This window comes from Aspergillus sclerotioniger (assembly GCF_003184525.1).
Source record: "Aspergillus sclerotioniger CBS 115572 chromosome Unknown BO94scaffold_1, whole genome shotgun sequence".
Classification (NCBI taxonomy): Eukaryota; Fungi; Ascomycota; class Eurotiomycetes; order Eurotiales; family Aspergillaceae; genus Aspergillus; species Aspergillus sclerotioniger.
The window spans coordinates 1,149,934-1,167,471 of NW_020290991.1; the positions used below are offsets into that span (position 1 = coordinate 1,149,934).

Consider the following 17,538-nt stretch of genomic DNA (forward strand, 5'->3'; position numbering starts at 1 on the left):
AACCTGATATTCTCCCCTATTGGACGATATTTACGGAGTATTGTTCATCCATGTTTTGAACTTTCAACGGATATCTCAGCTCAATTTAAAACTAATATTCTACCCACAACGATTACATTGAACCCGTTTCACCCAATTTCACGAAGTCATGGCAATAATCTTATCCGCCATCTCCGGCAAACTATCAGCCATGACATCCATCCGAGTATCAAAGATCTCAATACGCGACTCCTTCTCATAAGCCGAGCAGTAAGCGCCTCGGAACCTACCCATTATCATCATCAAGTTAGCCACAGTCTTCTCACCCACTCTCCCATCTCCATCTCCATCTCCATCTCCAAACACGAACAGGAACAGGAAAAAAAAGGACCAACTCACCCAGCCTTAACAGCCGCACTAACATCCCACATATGCGCCGCCGCAAACCACATCTCATCCTCCTCCCCCAAACCCAACCTCTCCACTATCCTCCTATACGCCCCCATCGACGGCTTCACCACCCCCAACCTATCCCCACCACCACCCTCCATGAAATCCACACAACTAACCACCCTTTCCACAGGCATTTCCACCCCCTCCCGAACAAAATACCCACTCACCCTCGCCACATCCCCCGTCGTCAAACACCAAATCTCAAACCCATTACCCCTTAACTTCTCCATCATCTCCCGACACCCAGGACGCAATTCCAACAAGGAGCAAGCGGCCTGGCACGCATCGCGCTCATCTTCGGTGGCGAATTCCCTCGGGTTCTCGATCCCGGACATGTATAGCACACGGTAGAATAATGTTTTGAAGACTTCGCTGTAGGGTGTGTAGCGCGAGGACATAAGCAGCATGGTGTATTCGAGCTCGGAGGCTTGCATCCAGGCGTAGCTGAAGATGTGGGCGTTGGTGTGGTGGGTGCGGAGACGCGGGCCGAGGATGGTTTCGATGCGGCGGATGAAGGTGCTGAAGGAGATGCAGGTGCCGACGACGTCGAGGATTATGTGTTTTTGTTTTTTGTTTGGGGGGAGAAGGGGACATGGTGGGTGTTGGTGGTTGGTGTTGGTAATGGTGGTTTAGGAGGTGGGTGTTGAAGGGGATGGTGATGGGTGATGGGTAGTGTGGCTTGGGGATGATGAAGGGTTGTTTTATTTGAGGGTGTGATGGGTATAGAGTCCCGCTATGCTATTCAGCCATGTCCTACGCTTTCTCCCACCCTCTACCCCCTTCCCCCATGATGATGTTTGGTGGATACGATAAGGTTGAGGATAAGGATAAGATAGGAATGAGCGGGGCTACTCCGTGACAACGGTGTGGGGACTCCGATGACTCCGGGGACTCCGTGAAGCTCTCTTCGGACTGGCCCCACTCCGAGTATCTATACTATCTGATAACACTCCGTAGGTGAGGTCTGATGGCGGCGATAGGAGAGGCCACCATATTCTACTCCGTTCACTACAAAATGCGAGGTGGCGATATTTAGATGCAAGCGACTCGGATGTACTGCTTCCAGTGTGTCGAGAAAGTTGTAGATACAGGAAGGTGAGGACGTAGGAAAAAGAGACCACAAAGGGAAGGAAGAGGTTAGATCGTCGGCAAAGCCTACCTACAGAGGTAAAATAGAATGTCGGTATTTAGGTATCATCTAGTTTTATTTGTCGTACAATACAGTGTCATTAATGTGTCCTTGCTTGATTAAATTCATTTTATATCAGTGTTTTTGCAGCTCCAAGGTTTTCTCTTAGTTTGTAATGGCTTCAGCTCATATAGCTAGCTACATTGATATGAGATAGTTAAGGCTTGAATCTTCCAGAGACAAAGCAATATATTGAACACATATATAGTACTATGGACTACACCTCCCTTCCAAAAAAAGGTTTAGACTCATGTGAACAGCAAAAGTAGCAAAAGATCAATATTAAGAAAACGAGATAAAGTGATATAGGTAAAGTCGGAATTTGCCTCAACCCCACAAGATATTGAGCTTTCGAAGCCCCTTTTTAGGCTTTGGTAGCGGCTCGGGATTGCGATTGGCAATATCAATGAACGGCTGGATTGGAATATCTTCCAAAGGAACAATGCTAGTCTTATAGACTACCTTGTATCCAAAGTACAGTATCAAGAAAAGAGGAATGTTGATATACGACGAGACAAAGGTTTCATTGTCCCAGTATCCCCGGATGAAGGTCGAGTAGCCGCCCGTTATAAGGAGAAGGCTGAGCAGGAAGAGCGAGACCCAACTGATGTATGGCTGAAGTGGCGCCACCCATGGTAGAGTCTTTCGCGAGATTCCTTGCTTCTTGCAGCCGTAGTAGAAGCGAAGGTACGTCACCAGAATGGTGAGCCAGTTTGTCAAAGTGGTAATGGAGACCAGATCTTGCAACCAGTTGAACACCGTGTTGGCACTCGACGATAGTGACATGTATCCCATGGCCATGAAAAGACCATAGAGTGAGATCGCGACCCATGGTACCGAGAAGCGGTTGAGGCGAGTGAAGAACTTGGCAGCGCGACCGTTCTTGGCCAGCCCGACCAAAATCCTTGACCCGCCTAGCATGTTGGAGTTGCCTGACGACCAGGCTGATGTGATGACGACGGCATTGATGATGGACGGGACTACCTTGATTCCTGCTCGAGTGGCTGCGATCACAAACGGTGATGCAGATGCTGTGCCGCCGGACTTGTCAAGGTCGGGATCATTGGACGGGACCACGAGACCGATCATGAAGATCGAGATGACTGGAAGCAGTATGTAAGGCTCAGCCCTGACAGCGTCTATATTCTCCTCCCCCCCTCATTTATCCATTGATTTGTTGGGGCAGGAGCAAAAGGGCGCAACATACCATAGAAGAGCAAGATACGAATGAAGATTCGCTTGGTAGCCTGCGGAATGGCCTGTCTAGGCGACCTGGTCTCTCCAGCTGCGACAGTGATTGTTTCAATTCCAGAATAAGAGTAAAGGGCGTTGTTCAAGGCTGTCCAGACACCGAGGAACCGGCCAAGAGAACCACCTATGTCAAGGTACTGAACGAAAGGACCGGGGTTGCGCCAATATTGGAAGCCGATAGATTCATGCGTAGGACCACCGCCACAGGTAATGACAAGCACCTAAGAACATGTCAGCAAGCGAGACACACTATACCAACCGCTCTTCCTCTTACCATAATGTTGACTCCAATAACCAGCAAGATCTTTAGCGTGGAGAAGAAGAACTCGAGCTCTCCGTAAACGCGAACAAAGACCAGGGCCGTGCAAAACATGACCAGGCCAAATATCGTGATCCAGATCGCACTGTTCAGGTCCGACCAGAATTGCACCAGCACAGCCGCGGCCACAAGCTCGGCGGGAATAGACACCAGGTACGAATAAACCAGGTTGTAACCATTAGCAAACGCCAACGCCGGATCCACAAAGAATTCAGCGTAGCGGACAATGCCCCCGTTCAGAGGAATGAGGACCCCCATCTCACCCACGACAAGGGTGACGAAGCCGGCCACACAACCCATGATAAGGTAGCCTAGGAAGGCACCCAAGGGCCCGGAGCGAGCAATTGCTTGACCCGAACTGAGGAAGAGACCCGTCCCAATGGTACCAGCCAGGGCAATCATCTGGATATGTCGCTGATGAAGGCCCTGCCGCACGGCCTTGACCTCTTCAAACTCCCCATTATCCTCATCTAAGCCAAGCGATGCCTCCATCTCATGGGACGCAGACTATTTATCTTGGTCCATCTTGTCGTTGGAGAATTCGTTGGCCGTAGACATTTTGCTAGGTGTTGTTTCAGCGGCCTCGCTCGCACAAGAAGAAAGACACAAAAAAAGAGAACGGCTTCAAGAGATTGAATTATAGCAACCCGAGAGAGCGCCGTTTAGGACGTAACCACAGCTTATAGCATTACCGACGCCCCCTGTCCGTTCGCTGCTGAGCAGCTACCACCACGCGGGAGTTATCTCATGACCATAGCGAGGCAGATAAGCCATCTTTGCATCCAATGTAGAGATGTCGTTGAATCCTGTTCCAATGGCTAAGGAAAGGACCAATCCGCGTCGATGTGATTACGAAGCGGCTGAAGCAGCGTAGGTGCGAGAGATAGGAATCCGATTAAGGAGATAAAGCCAGTCCGAACCATGTGGGAGGCCGAGATCCACTCCGGTGGGAGATAACGATGCGGGGGTACCATGCCTAGAAGCTCTTTTTCTATTTAGAACTGTTGCACCGGCCTTCAGAAAACATTCAGTTCAGCATCTCACCCAGCCATTCCTCTCTCTTTGAACAGTCTCGGTAGAGCGAGCCCATACCATAGCTGTGCCGATTTGAATTGACTGAGTATACTTCCAACATCATGCCCAAAGTCTTCCTAGTGACCGGCACCTCGACCGGCTTCGGTCATGACCTGATCCAAGAGGTGCTGAACCGGGGCGTCATCCAACAGGTCACCAGCGTTGGTGGACAGCGCGGAGCCGCCGCCTTTAGCATGTATGCCGCAAGCAAATGGGCGGTCGAAGGCTTCACTGAGTCCCTGTCAAAGGAGGTTAAGCCCGAATGGGGGATTAAATTCACCTGCCTTGAGCCCGGTGGCTTCAGGTGAGTTGCAGTTGACTGAGAAAGCGCGCGTGTGTGACTTGATTCTGATTCGATCATCTCCCCCAGGACTGATTGGGCCGGTCGCTCAATGGCCTTCACTGACCGGCATCCCGAGTACGACCATATCGACGCCAAAGCTCTGATGATGGCCCGGAACGGAACTCGACCCGGTGATCCCCGGAAGGCTGCTAAGGCATTTTACGATCTTGCCACCATGGAGAACCCGCCGTTGAGGATCTTGCTGGGCACAGACGCTTACCCGGCCATCCTGGCCCGGTTGGAGAGCGAGCGAGAAAATTTCTTGAAGTACGAACAGCTCAGCTTGAACACAGATGTTGATTAGACAGGCATTAATGAGAGCAGATATTATCTTTTTTTGCAACAGCTGGTGACTTGCCATCAATTTGTTTTCCTTGGCGTTGTATTCTGTAGGCACTCTTCCTTCTAGCAAAGAGACAAATCGGGTCAAACAAAGCCCCATAGTCTCACAGAACCACTCAGTAACTCGAAAAAAAATGTGAATTGGTACTATTCTGCATTACTAATACTACCAGGCCACCACTCCATGCCAGAATCATCCATTCATAGTGAGCATATCACCACCCGGCACACCGTCCTTCACCTTCTCAAGTCTCTCCTGGGTAGTCTGAAACACCCTCGGCACACCGGTATCCTGGAACTTGGCCCCATTGATCATCTTGGCAACCCCAAGAGCCGACAGAAACACCACGGGCATCCCATGTCCGTTGAAGCCCGCAAGGACATACTGGCTATCATTCCCGGGCAGAGCACCAACATGTGGGTGGGAATCCCAGCTGTATCCCATGATCCCCGTCCAGACTTTATCCACCCGGGCACCGCTGCTTTCCCAGCCATGGAAGAACCGCTACATGTAACCGTCGTAATGATGCTTCACCTCTTCGATGAGGGTGGAGTCATCCACATTGTTGAACCACTGCTCCGGAAACGAACGATACCTTGCATTAGCACCACCAACAACGATGCTACCATCGGCGCGAGGAACAAGATACGAAAGCGTCTCATCCTCTTCATGCACAATGTAAGAATTATTCAGGAGTGGCGTTCTGGTGCCCTCTTGCACTGAAATATGAGTACACAATCCTTTGCAGGGAACAATAGCTTGGCTATACTGCGGGAGAAGGCCCGCGATGTAGGCATTATTCGCATATACCACATGTCGGGCCATGGTTGCGCCGCGCGGGGTTGTAATGATGAACTCGCCAGAGGGTTGCCGTCTGACAGACGTGACTGGCGTATGGGTCTGGAGGTTTGCCAAGCCGGTCTCCAGGATGGATCGGGTGAGGTGCAGCACAAACTTATACGGCCAAAGAGTGCCAGCCGTAAATGAAGCACATGCTTTGGCTCCCTTCACACCAGAGATGCCCTCTGCATCCTTCCCAAGCACAAAGCAAACATCCTTCATGTACTCCAGATTGTAGGAGACCAGCATGTCATACACACCTTTGGCTCTAGCAGCCGCTTCTTCGTTGCACCACACATCGATCGACCGGGTGAGGGTGAAATCACAGTCGATTTTTTCTTTTTCAATCAGAGACTTGATGACGTTTAGGTGTGCGACTTCAAATTCGGGCACCTCCAAGGCGCGCTCGATTCCGGCTCGGTCCATGAACTTAGGGACGTGGCCGTACATGTCAGGCCGCAGGTGGCCGCCATTGCGCCCTGTGGCACCTGAGCAGGCCCCCCGTGCTTCCAATATTGTCACAGAGAGCTTGCTGTGGCTGGCCTCGCCTTTGACTAAATGGTAGGCTGTGCTGATTCCTGCGTAGCCGGCACCGATGATAACCACATCGCTAGAGGCCGGAAGCTCTTTCGTCGTCCGATGGTCGTGAAGCTCATGAATATCTTGATGCCAAAATGGCACGGTGGGGTTTCCAACAGGCAGGCAGCCCGTATTGAACGAGTTGCGGGGAGACATGATATGAAATGCCAGATCTGGTGTTTAGACTCAAAGCGAATCCGCAACGACGGGTGATGATGCTTTAACGGCCCCCCACTATGGTCATTCAATGGTCAAATGACCCGTCTGGAACGTCTGAATAGTCGATAATAATGTAAGCCTGCCGGTCGGCGATCACATCGGCCGTCGGTGTTGCATAGATTGGGGCCGGTCCTTATCAACCCATTGACTCCGCCACTCCGGTTCAACTGCCCCACGCTACTCCGACAGGAGGAGAGCACTCCGAAAGCTCAGCACAGCTGACAGTCTAAGTGCAGCCAGGAGTTGGTATCTAAAAAATCTATCGTTGGACAGGTGTCTCTGTGCTGATGGAATGTTGATTAGGCTGTGAAATGCTTGATTTGGCGTTGTTGAGTACATCTGGTCTTGAGATTACCAGTCGCGTACCGATTGGGAGATCAAAATTGCTTCAAGACAAAAGGATAATTGGTGCATACAGCACTACGCCGCTGAGTATGGTGGTGTGTGGGCACCGGTCAGAACAGAAAAGGCTGATCAAGCCAGCCTCCCTGCGTCCAATCCAGAGTGTTCAACCAGTCCATATCGTCGTCTGTGATCAGCGCGGGATCGATATCGTACTGACCATCCGTGGCGGGAGATAGGTTTTGTCCACGCATCTGCTGGGATTGTACTCCGTACTGTCTTTGATACACCTGCTTATTTGGCATCTCCCGGATCTGCCCGTCCTGCAACGGCCCCAGGGTATCAAACACACTGTCAATGATCCGCTGGAGAACCTTTCTGAATTTGACACTAAGCTGAGAATTATTATCGGTAGGTCGTATCCAGTCAAGCAAGGCTCCGAACATCGTCAGGCTTTGGATAACCTCCGACCGGGAAAGCCGAACAGGCGTGTAAACAGCAGCCGTCGCCGAAGAATCGTTAGCTAATGCGGGTGGTGCTAGATGACTCGCTCGCAGAAGCTCTACGCATAAGATTCCCGCGCAGGGAACTCCGTATGACACGGCCTAGACGGCGATCAGTGACAGATATTCGTATCTATGCGGCCGACTGAACTTACAATCCAGTCAAAGGCATAGTTTACGTCATGTAGCTGATCACGATTCAGCCACAGTGACAGAATAACCGACATAGTCTCCTGGGCGGTATCGAACAAGTCTTGACCGCTGCTGAAACGCCGCGAGACAAGGAGACGGTGCAGGAGAAAACGGCATTGTAATACATCCAGTTGTATGCGGGTGATGATGTACGCGTCATGAGCGCTTCGCGCTTGAACGTATGAAGTTGACCGAGATAATCCCCCTGAGTTACGACGATACTGAATATGCTGGGGGTAGGAAGCAACTATCTGCTTCAGTTGGACGATGATGTCCCTGCAAACAGTCGAAATCAGCCAAAAGTACGGAATCACACTCCCGGAAACTCACTCGACTTGCGCTTTCGTAAACTGTAGATTAATACTTAATGAGAGCTCCAAAATTCGTTCTCGTATCGGGCTTAGCATTGCAAGCGCTCGGAGCCAGGTTGTCGTGAAAATGTGGCCTTCTGTATTCCAGCCATTCTTGTCAAGCCTGGCAACGGCGGCTGCCAATCTTTCCCGACCCCCGTAGACATCTTCTTCGCACAGGTCAAGTGGAAGCGGACACTGACAATAATGGCGACTCAGCATGGGTGGCCGCGCATTGAACAAACTTTCGCATTTGTCGAGATAGTACATTGACGACGCGATGGCAGCTCTGTGTTGGGAAAATGGCGTGACCTTCCCAAGGGGGGGCTGACGGTGCAATCCCGCTGTTATAAAAGCACTGCCAACAGTCCCATAGTCGACCCGTATACGATCACCTACCCCAAAATGAGGTTCAGTTTAACCTTGCCAGACTCTATGCTCATTTAGGTAACTTACTTTCGTCGCTGATGATAATGCTTTGCAATTTGCTGCTGTTTTTCATGCAGATGACCATGATGTCACTGATTTCGAAATGGTCCTCGCAAAGCCGCACACAGGCAGCAGCACACTCCCTCATCTTGTCTGCGGCAGTGTTGCGATTTCGCCCCTCTTGCTCGGGTAAATGGAAGACAGGGTCCCATTCCTGTCGGTGTCTGAAAGCCATTCCAGCCCAGCTGAAGAGGATCCCCACCATTTCCCATCGCAAGTGAGGACCAGCAAACCAGTTCATCCAACCGATGCGGTCAAAACTGCTGTCGTCATCAGGGTTGAACCTCAAATAGGGCTTTTTGTCATTGGCAAAGAGATCATTTGCCAATCTCGATACCGAATCCCGTGTCCTACGCAGGTCAAGACAATTGCCGTATTCCGTCCATACTTGATCCAGACAGTGCCGGACCATGGTTGGAGACACCCAGACATCGTGGATGTGATGAAGACCTGTCATCAGCATTTCACATGTACGAGCCGTGGGGAAGTTCATGAGGGTATTGACGGCCAACTCCATGCGAGGCCATGTTGTCACGTCAACCTCTCGGCCTAGCTCGTGGTTAACGTTCGCGGCATCAAGGATCGCTGGGCCAAAGCTGTCCTCGTTCTCGAAGAACACAGCGGAGAATCGGGTCGTTTCATGTCGGCCAGATTCCTTCTGGAATAAAGTGACCCGCTGTGCTGTGTTGTAACCAGCAGAAGGTCCCGAGCTCGCAGTGGAGCCGGGATCTGCAACCAGCGGCGAGGAGGATTCTGCGCTCGGTGGAGGTACGATCGGAAGCTGGGAGCCAGTAGAAGGCACAAAGGTACTGCCAGTCAGTAGGTCTGCGAGCGGTGTGGTTTCAAAGTGAGCAGGTGCGTGAGAAGCAGATGGAGGGCGGCGCTTGGTCATAGGAGCAGGATGATAGACACAATCTAATCCACGCACAACGCAACGCGAACACTTCGGGGTTTCATGGTCACAACGAATTTTGGACTTGCGACATGGTTCGCAGGCCTGTGGTTGGCCATTGTGACGTCTTCTTGGTTCAGCAGGCATTGCGACTTTCAGTCATATCGCAGTCAGTCATCGGAGTCAGTCGGCGTGACGGGCAGGAGGTACGGCAGACGATAAGTAATGGCCGTACGGCGTCTGGTCTTATCTCTACTCCGCAAGTGGTTTAGCGGTAGCTAATGGATCCCGCCACAACCTGACTGACGAACCAATAAAGCCCTCCAGTCTGTTATAATCAAAGAGAATTCCCTCTCAGAAACGTATTATGTGTAAATACTATCCTTCAAGCTTAAACTTCTAATGATCAGGGCACTCTAGTTGGGTTCTAAAGACAATTGGATTAATTAGCCGTGGGGCATAAGATACACCAACGCAGCCGAATTGGCGGATGCATGACCACTTGACAGGGACGATTCAACCATCATCAAATTGCAGGCAAAGCTAACATGCTCTCTGATCCCGGATCTCCGCGATCAGATCAGGGTCCATCTTGAGCTCACAACTTCACGCAGTTAGCTCTACCTTAGCCGAAGTGAGGATTCTTGGCTAGGGTGGGGGAAGGGGAGTTTTCCGACTACCTACCAGGTAGAAAATGTTTCCAAGTTGACCTGAAATTGTATCGACATGAAAGACACAAGCTCTGTCGCTTCCTACACTCAGGAAGGGAATGCATTCGCTGGGACCGAGGGGATCTATCAACTTCCTCACCACCAACAGGAGCTGGAGCGTCTCAGGACACAAAACACAACTTCATCCTCTCGGCCACGGAAGGTCTTCTGCTCACCACTCCAGTGGATTCAAATCCCCACTTGCGGGTATTAGATGCCAGTGCAGCAGATGGTGAGTAGGTTGATTCGTATTTAGAAAGTGCCCCGTTGACTGATAAAGCACGGAGCAGGCACATGGCTTCGTTCTCTAGCTGAGCTCTATCCCAACCAGACATGGTCTCTCCATGGCGTGGATATTGGCTCTGCGCTCTTCCCGCCCCCATCTGCCGAAGAACCATCCATCGATCTCAGGGAGATGGACATCCGCAAGCCGGTACCGGAGCATTTGCAATGGGTTGAAAAATTTGACATCATTCACCAACGTCTCCTCATCTGGGGTTTGAAAAGTCCCGAGTGGCCACAGACCCTGTCCAATCTCTGTTCGCTGCTGAAACCTGGAGGTTGGATGCAGCTCGTAGAACGCCAATGGGTAGATCGCGACAAACATTTCGACCCTGTCAAATTCCTCACACTGGCGAAAATGTCCAAAATGCAGAGATGGAGTACTGCCGCCTTCAAGATGAACATCTATGTTGCCTATGAATTGGAAGGGTTGCTGCAAGATTCAGGGCTTCTCAACATTACCAAACTTCGTTCACTTTGGGCTATGGTGCAAAGGCACGGGAGGAGCATTGGAAGGTGCCCTCTGCTCACATGTGAGTGGAGAGGTTCCGCAGTCTCAGTCATAAGATTCCTCCCGATGGCATCCCCGGGGTGGCTAAGACTCCGGCGGAATTTGATGCTTTCCTGGACGATTTACGGGACGAGGTGTTTAAAAATGGATATGCGCCGCAGTTAAATATTGTAATTGGACAGAAGCCTCAGAACAGATTTTTCTGTTCTCGGTGTTGAGTCTAGGCTCCAAACTTGATTGGAGAGCCAGATATCATAATGGGACTTCCTCCGTTATATTTGCTAGAATCAGCGTACATTCCTTTGACACAAGCCAGTGAGCTCGTATAGCAGCGCGGATGTAGAGACACGGTTAGATGCGGTGTGTTTCTGGCGAAGTGTATGAATGCGAATCACTCAACCGGCCTCATCTCGGGGAAGGTGTAGCGATAGGAAAACACGTAGCATGCGCATGAGGGGCATGAGGTGCCTCACTTCCACCCCTAGTCGAGCGATGTGAACATCCCACTGCACTGTAGGGACAATTAGTTGTCTTTTCCAGCAGCCTCAAAACAGGTAATACCACCCACCCAATGGACCCGATACGCAAGAAAAACACTCAGTGTTTTTGCCTTGTCTGGCCCGTGTAAATCCGATATGCTTGTTCGTTGCATATCCAGAGCTAGGCATGTTGCACTAGATGGTGCTAGAGGAGGCTCTCTGAAATACTAGATACGTGGTTATCGAAATCCCCGGCCACGCAAGGGGAAGGGAGTGGCTCATGCCGATCATTGGTGAGTGCAGAGAGCAGAAGACAGCTATCTGGGTGAATCTATGCACTTACTCAAGACCCCAGGCTCTCCAATACCTGCACACATTTGTTAAAATCCTTTTCAGAGTCCAGCACTACATTTAGCATGTTACGTCACCAGTCTGCGATTTCCCTTTTCTCATCTACAAGGCGGTCTCCTTTTGAGTGTACCCAGAGCCTCAAGCTCATAAAAGTGGCAAGGCTGGGGACTTGCTGGCTGACTGCATGCGGGTTAGCTCTATGCACAGGCGCGCGATTGATGATTCCTCGGGCTATTCTCCAGAACGCACACTGCATATGTCGGTTTAATATGCCCGCCCTAAAGGTAGAAACTCCAAGGCTACAGCGTCGCTGCCTACGATCCTTGCAATGAGGCTCTACTGCCTCTCTCCCTGGTCTCTTAGGCAGGGTCTACAACGTTGATTACCGCAACGAGAAGGCATTCTACAAGTATCTCCGAATCTACCGCAGAGAAGTGAGTCTGTTCATTAGGTTTTCTATCTCTTTACCTACCCAAAACCCAAGTAGGAGAGCTGACAGCAAAATGGGAGACGACCTAGCCCCATCAGTCGAAGACGTTACCGTGGAGATTATCGGCGAAGAACCAGTCCCTACGACCACTGAACAAAGTGATGACCATCCGAATGTCGATAACGATTCACCCAAGTCTGCGGGCGCTATTTCAAATCCTGATGACTGGCAGCACCTAGGGTATCCCGTCTCAAGCGATATGTCCTCTTCTCCTGATAGTCCTGAGCACGGTATCCTGGAGGGAAATGGATCCGACACCGTCCATCAAGACTCGTCAAAAGACACTGGTGAATCGTGCCACGATGACAATAACGAGGAGATAAATGGTGTGCGAAAGGGTGAATGCCCTCGTTGTTATGAAGAGTATTGTCAAGCGGACATTGATGAGGGCAGTCTAGCGGACGCGAATTTGTCCAGCGAAAGGTATGAGGGGCAACAAACCAGGTGTACTGCTGGCGAAGGACCGGATGAAACTGGGAAGTCGCCTGACGACAAGAAGCAAGCCGACAATGCAGGTGAACCCGAAAAGGAGGTCATCGAGTTAGTGAACGATAATAACCACGACAACCAAGTTGACCGTTATGATACAAATGACAATCCCAACAACGGTCAAATTGAAGATCGCACCGAAGGTGGTAGCAGAAGCAACAATGAGAACAGCAATGGCGAGGGAGGTGTCAGCAGCGAAAGTGACCAGCAGAACAAAATCCACCAGGATAGCAAAAAAGTCAGTATTTCAGATACGAATGACGAAAAAGACGGCAGTAATAACGACGAAAATGCCGAAGGAGCTGAAAATGAAAATGGCGACGAAATAGACGATGACGCCAACTCTGTTTCTAGCACAGATATCGAATACTTTCTCAAAAGATGGGTATATTTACCAGAAGGAGCCGGCATTGATGATGCAAATGAAGAGGGAGAAAACGATCTGACCTTCTTGGATCAAAGCCTTGAAGACTTTGAATCCAACGTCGACGAGATGGACGATGGTTCACCTTCACGGTTGGAATGGCTCAGACAGAAAAGGTTAGCAAGAATAACCCCTTCCAAGAACGGCCAACGCCTACAAAGATTGATGGACCGTGTCATGTGCCTGATTGGCCAGGAGGAGATCAAGGCGCAGTTTTTGGACCTCAAAGCCCGGATCGAAGCCGGTAAATTCCGGGGTGAAGACTTCAAAAAAGCACGATGCGACATGGTGATCACTGGAAATCTAGGAACTGGTCAGTCCTTTTACTCTATTTGGTAGAACGTTCGGCTAATGGCAATGGTAATAGGGAAGTCAATCGTGGCCAAGTTCTATGCAGAATTTCTCGCCTGCTTCGATCTTGTACCGCGGCAACATAGCCATTATGCGGGATACTACATAAGAAACCTTAAGTTCTCTCGCTGGTACCCAGACGATGGCGTATGTTCTGTCTTTCTTTACATTGGGGTTGATTTCCTTGCACTAAACAGGGTTAGGTTATGTTCATCCGCCGGGCCGACCAGCTTACTAAAGATCCCAAGTCATTTGACAAGTTTCTTGCATTCATGGAGGACTATACTGGAGAGATTTTTTTAATTCTGATTGGACCGCCCAAAGACTTCTGTGACATGGGAGCCTCTCGTCGCTTCACCATGAAGATGGATCTCAAAGATTACTCCAATGAAGAGATCTACCGCCTGTTGGTTCGCATACTGAAGAAGCGCAGTCTTCATGTCGAGGGGGGCTGGGATGGTGAAAATATGAAAATTCTTGCTCGTCGAATTTGTCGCAGGCGGACGGATACTTCATTTACCAATATGTTGGCTCTACGAACTGTCTTAGAGCAGGTGATGGGACGTCAGGCCTCGCGGCTATGCCGGTCATCGAGAGGCGTGACGGCGAAGTGTGAGAAGCCTCCCAACTACTACTTCCTGACGAAGTCCGACCTTCTCGGGCCAGCCCCACTAGACATGCGAGAAAGGAGTGAGGGCTGGAAGCAACTGCAGAGTATGATTGGTCTCCAGGAGGTCAAAGAGATGATTGATGACCTCGCACTTCGAGCAAATACCAATTATCACCGTGAGATCCAGGGTCTGCCCCCAATCGAGACATCTCTCAATCGGGTATTTCTGGGCCCTCCAGGTACCGGTAAGACTACAGTGGCCAGAATCTACGGACAGCTTATTGCAGAGCTTGGTCTTATCTCCAGTGGCGACGTTGTATTGAAGGATCCCTCTGATTTCATCGGACAACACACCGGCGAATCAGAAGCAAACACCAGAGAGATACTCCGCGCCACTGAGGGAAAGGTTTTGGTTATTGATGACGCCCACATGCTCTATCAGGGATCTGGACATGGGACCAATGAATCGGATTCGCATCGAATCGCCGTTGTGGACACGCTGGTCGCAAACATCTCGAGTAAACCGGGCGAGGACCGTTGCATCATTCTAACCGGCTATCCGGACCAGATGAAAGAGTTTTTCGACAACAGTAACCCTGGCTTGCAACGGCGATTTCTATTAGAGGAAGCCTTTCGCTTCCAGGACTACTCAGTCGACCAGCTCGCTGAAATACTCGATTTGAAGATGTCCCGCGATGGGTTGACAGCCACCGATGAAGCCAGAAAAGCAGCCATAGAGGTCCTTTCCCGGGCTCTAGATCGGCCTAACTTTGGGAATGGGGGTGATGTGGAGAATCTGCTCGGTAAAGCAAAAGCGGCCTTTAATAAGAGGCTAAAGGGTGTCTCCGACCGGCAGGGGAAAATGATCGAGCCTGTCGATTTTGATTCGGAATATGATAGAGCCTTCAAGATTAGCAAGGCTTGTGAATCCCTTTTCTCGACAATGATTGGCATGGACCCTATAATCACCCTCTTCAAGGACTATCAGCAGATGGCAGCCGGTATGCGACTTCGCGAGATTGATCCGCGTCCATACGTGCCATTTGCATATGTCTTCAAGGGGCCCCCAGGAACAGGCAAAACTACGACCGCCCGCATTCTGGGCCAGGTTTTCTACGACATGGGATTTCTGTCCACCTCCGAGGTTATCGAATGTACTGCCACGGATATGACTGGCGAGTATGTTGGACAAACAGGACCCAAAGTCATCAAATTGCTTGAGCGAGCTTTGGGTAAGGTGCTGTTTATAGACGAGGCCTATCGGTTAGCAGGCACATCCACTGGCCACAGTTCGACCTTTGCTGAAGAAGCAATTGGCGAGTTGGTCGACTGCATGACAAAACCCCGATACGCTCGCAAACTCGTGATTGTTCTTGCGGGCTACTCGGACGACATGGACAGGCTAATCCAGATGAATCCGGGCTTGCGATCTCGTCTTCCAACAGATATCGTCTTTCCATCAATGGGCCCGGCGCATTGTTTTGAGTTTCTTGAGGCACGGCTCAGGAAGCTCCATATAAACGTGGATCGACATGGCTCAGATCCTAGTGGTGAGAAATATTCGACCATGTTGAGCATGTTTTCCCGGCTTCAAAAGACAGAGTCGTGGGCAAATGCCCGTGATATTGAGACATTGGCTCGGAACATCATCTTCCAAGTGTATAAGATGCAGAAAAGCCCTGGCGACTTGTCCATTGGCCTCAGTATCTCCATGGATACAGTGATCACCTCTCTGGGAGATCTGCTACATCAGCGAGGACAAGAAGATGAAAACGACACTCCTGATAACACTGGTGACAAGTGAGCACATGAAATTCTCTGTTTTGTCAGACCAACATGGGGGTGATCGATCTAAGTGCTGCAGCGTGTCTTTCGGGTTCTCGGTATCTATGAATCAGAGTGCAACTTCTATAAATTCTATATGCCCTACGTTGCTAGACAGAATTAGCTATTCGGGTGCAGACCTGCTTCATTATAAACACTAAGAGCCAGCTGGCCTCTTCTCGTACGTAAGACAACCTACCTATGACCTTTATCGCATAGCGCTAAGATGATGGTATAATTACCAGATGTCTGAACTCCTCAAATCGTATGAACACTCAAAATCTCCACCTCCATTGATGTACGGGGATCTCCCGGGGGACTGCGTAATTTTCCGTCCAAAGATAACTTTCTCAGGCCACTGCCTCTTTGTTCAAGGATGGTACCCAGCCCTCACTCGGAGGACTACTTTTCATTTGCTCCTAAGAAATTGGTATTCTCCTCTTCGACATCATCTCCAAGATGAAGCATCGGTATTATCCCTTAGATACTGGGGAAACGAAGGGCTATATATGACACTCCCCACCACCGGGGTGCGTTCCAGTTCACGGTCATCAAATTGCTCTCAATAGCTATTTTAGGCAGTTGTGCCACATTGTACTATGCAGGACTGAAGGCAGATGGGATATTCCCACGTGCATTACTGCCATGTGGTTATTATCATCTTTGCAGTCAGATGCTTGTCTATATATAGCCCCTCCTATTTCTATATATTCATCAATTCTAAAGCTTCCTCGGACTTGTACATTCATACAAGATGAAGACAAAGAGGCAGCACCACTCTGAACAGAAAAAAATCCTATAGGGCAGAGCTCTTGGAATGGTGGTTCATCAAGTACCGACACGAGGGCATCCACAAGTCAAGGCCGAAAGCCAGCTGCACTAGCATGCTGAAAATGCCATATACGGTTCGAGAAGATGATCGTTGCAGGCTATCACGCTGAACGACGGGCAGAGGCATACAGAGTCAACTGCAGAAATGGCTGCAGGTGGCGAATATTAGGATTCGGTGTTTGATTATTGAAGATGGTGGGCCCAACAGATGCTATGCTTGATGGTTTACCTAGGATGAAAATCGTTTATATGGGATGTTCCAGAATATATCCCAGTGCACGCCGACCCGTCCCACGCCACTTCCCTTTGACGGAGATGTGAGGTCCGAAGTGACTCAATCCAGCTTCACCCAGTACATCGAAATTGTACTGGGCTACATCTAATCTGCCTGTCTCCAGCAAAGCTTGATGTACAAACCCATTTTGGTCGTGATCGCGACCTAGACTGCTTCAGTCTGCTTCCTTCAATCAGATTCCAACACGGAAGCTTGATCAATTTCACACCTTCTTGTTGCCATTGTGTTCTACCGTTACAAGTTTCGGGGCTTATTCGCGTCAGAGCGAGCGCATCTTTAAAACTTCCTGCCTTTTCTATACGGATCACATGGATCCTCAAGTTACCAGCCTGGACGAACACCGATTACAAGGTTTTGGCTTCTGTCTGTTCGCTCGCAACACCTGGGTTGCGAACGAAATCGGGCAGGATTTGGGCGAAGAGACTACGCACATCCCAGTATTCTCAGAAATTTCGAGAATGGAGATACTGATATGTTCTCGGAGATCCTTATGGGGTTGATTGGAGGCTCTATGCCAGCTTTCTGATCATCTCA

The 17,538-nt window shown here is 50.1% G+C and overlaps 7 protein-coding genes across 7 annotated transcripts; 3 read left to right on the forward strand and 4 right to left on the reverse strand.

The window, feature by feature from the left end:
* Positions 1 to 138: 138 nt before the first annotated feature.
* On the reverse strand, positions 139 to 998 carry BO94DRAFT_453571 (HAD-like protein; the record flags this gene model as incomplete). The annotated part of the gene is made up of 2 exons (XM_025607572.1): positions 139 to 265; positions 379 to 998. Coding segments are annotated over 2 exons (747 nt in total), but the record flags the coding sequence as incomplete, so codon positions are not given.
* Positions 999 to 1,935: 937 nt separating this feature from the next.
* BO94DRAFT_592404 (putative amino acid permease) lies at positions 1,936 to 3,771 on the reverse strand. Its single transcript, XM_025616143.1, has 3 exons — positions 3,147 to 3,771; positions 2,829 to 3,093; positions 1,936 to 2,724 (listed from the first exon to the last, which is right to left on the reverse strand). The coding sequence occupies exons 1-3, from the start codon at positions 3,681 to 3,683 to the stop codon at positions 1,949 to 1,951; spliced, it is 1,578 nt and encodes a 525-aa protein (XP_025473303.1). The 5' UTR covers positions 3,684 to 3,771; the 3' UTR covers positions 1,936 to 1,948.
* A 556-nt stretch (positions 3,772 to 4,327) lies between these two features.
* BO94DRAFT_541350 (NAD(P)-binding protein) lies at positions 4,328 to 4,912 on the forward strand (the record flags this gene model as incomplete). Its single annotated transcript, XM_025613042.1, has 2 exons — positions 4,328 to 4,569; positions 4,636 to 4,912. The coding sequence occupies 2 exons, from the start codon at positions 4,328 to 4,330 to the stop codon at positions 4,910 to 4,912; spliced, it is 519 nt and encodes a 172-aa protein (XP_025473304.1).
* A 231-nt stretch (positions 4,913 to 5,143) lies between these two features.
* On the reverse strand, positions 5,144 to 6,526 carry BO94DRAFT_552146 (NAD(P)/FAD-dependent oxidoreductase; the record flags this gene model as incomplete). Its single annotated transcript, XM_025613581.1, has 2 exons — positions 5,144 to 5,455; positions 5,486 to 6,526. 2 exons carry the CDS (start codon positions 6,524 to 6,526, stop codon positions 5,144 to 5,146), a joined length of 1,353 nt encoding a protein of 450 aa, XP_025473305.1.
* Positions 6,527 to 6,785: 259 nt separating this feature from the next.
* On the reverse strand, positions 6,786 to 9,504 carry BO94DRAFT_592414 (uncharacterized protein; the record flags this gene model as incomplete). The annotated part of the gene is made up of 4 exons (XM_025616144.1): positions 6,786 to 7,536; positions 7,590 to 7,902; positions 7,957 to 8,371; positions 8,433 to 9,504. The coding sequence occupies 4 exons, from the start codon at positions 9,502 to 9,504 to the stop codon at positions 7,045 to 7,047; spliced, it is 2,292 nt and encodes a 763-aa protein (XP_025473306.1). The 3' UTR covers positions 6,786 to 7,044.
* A 240-nt stretch (positions 9,505 to 9,744) lies between these two features.
* BO94DRAFT_619655 (uncharacterized protein) lies at positions 9,745 to 11,078 on the forward strand (the record flags this gene model as incomplete). Its single annotated transcript, XM_025616879.1, has 4 exons — positions 9,745 to 10,186; positions 10,252 to 10,299; positions 10,358 to 10,836; positions 10,893 to 11,078. The coding sequence occupies exons 1-4, from the start codon at positions 10,084 to 10,086 to the stop codon at positions 11,076 to 11,078; spliced, it is 816 nt and encodes a 271-aa protein (XP_025473307.1). The 5' UTR covers positions 9,745 to 10,083.
* A 2,572-nt stretch (positions 11,079 to 13,650) lies between these two features.
* Positions 13,651 to 15,858, forward strand: BO94DRAFT_505869 (P-loop containing nucleoside triphosphate hydrolase protein; the record flags this gene model as incomplete). The annotated part of the gene is made up of 1 exon (XM_025609557.1): positions 13,651 to 15,858. One exon carries the CDS (start codon positions 13,651 to 13,653, stop codon positions 15,856 to 15,858), a length of 2,208 nt encoding a protein of 735 aa, XP_025473308.1.
* Between the last annotated feature and the right edge of the window lie 1,680 nt (positions 15,859 to 17,538).

Bases quoted from the DNA above. Each gene is read 5' to 3' on its own strand.
- BO94DRAFT_592404 (XM_025616143.1), bottom strand. From the start codon at position 3,683: ATGGAGGCATCGCTTGGCTTAGATGAGGATAATGGGGAGTTTGAAGAG. The intron at 3,094-3,146 runs GTAAGAGGAAGA...ACATGTTCTTAG, and splicing joins TTATTGGAGTCAACATTATG to GTGCTTGTCATTACCTGTGG. The intron at 2,725-2,828 runs GTATGTTGCGCC...TACTGCTTCCAG, and splicing joins TCGTATCTTGCTCTTCTATG to TCATCTCGATCTTCATGATC.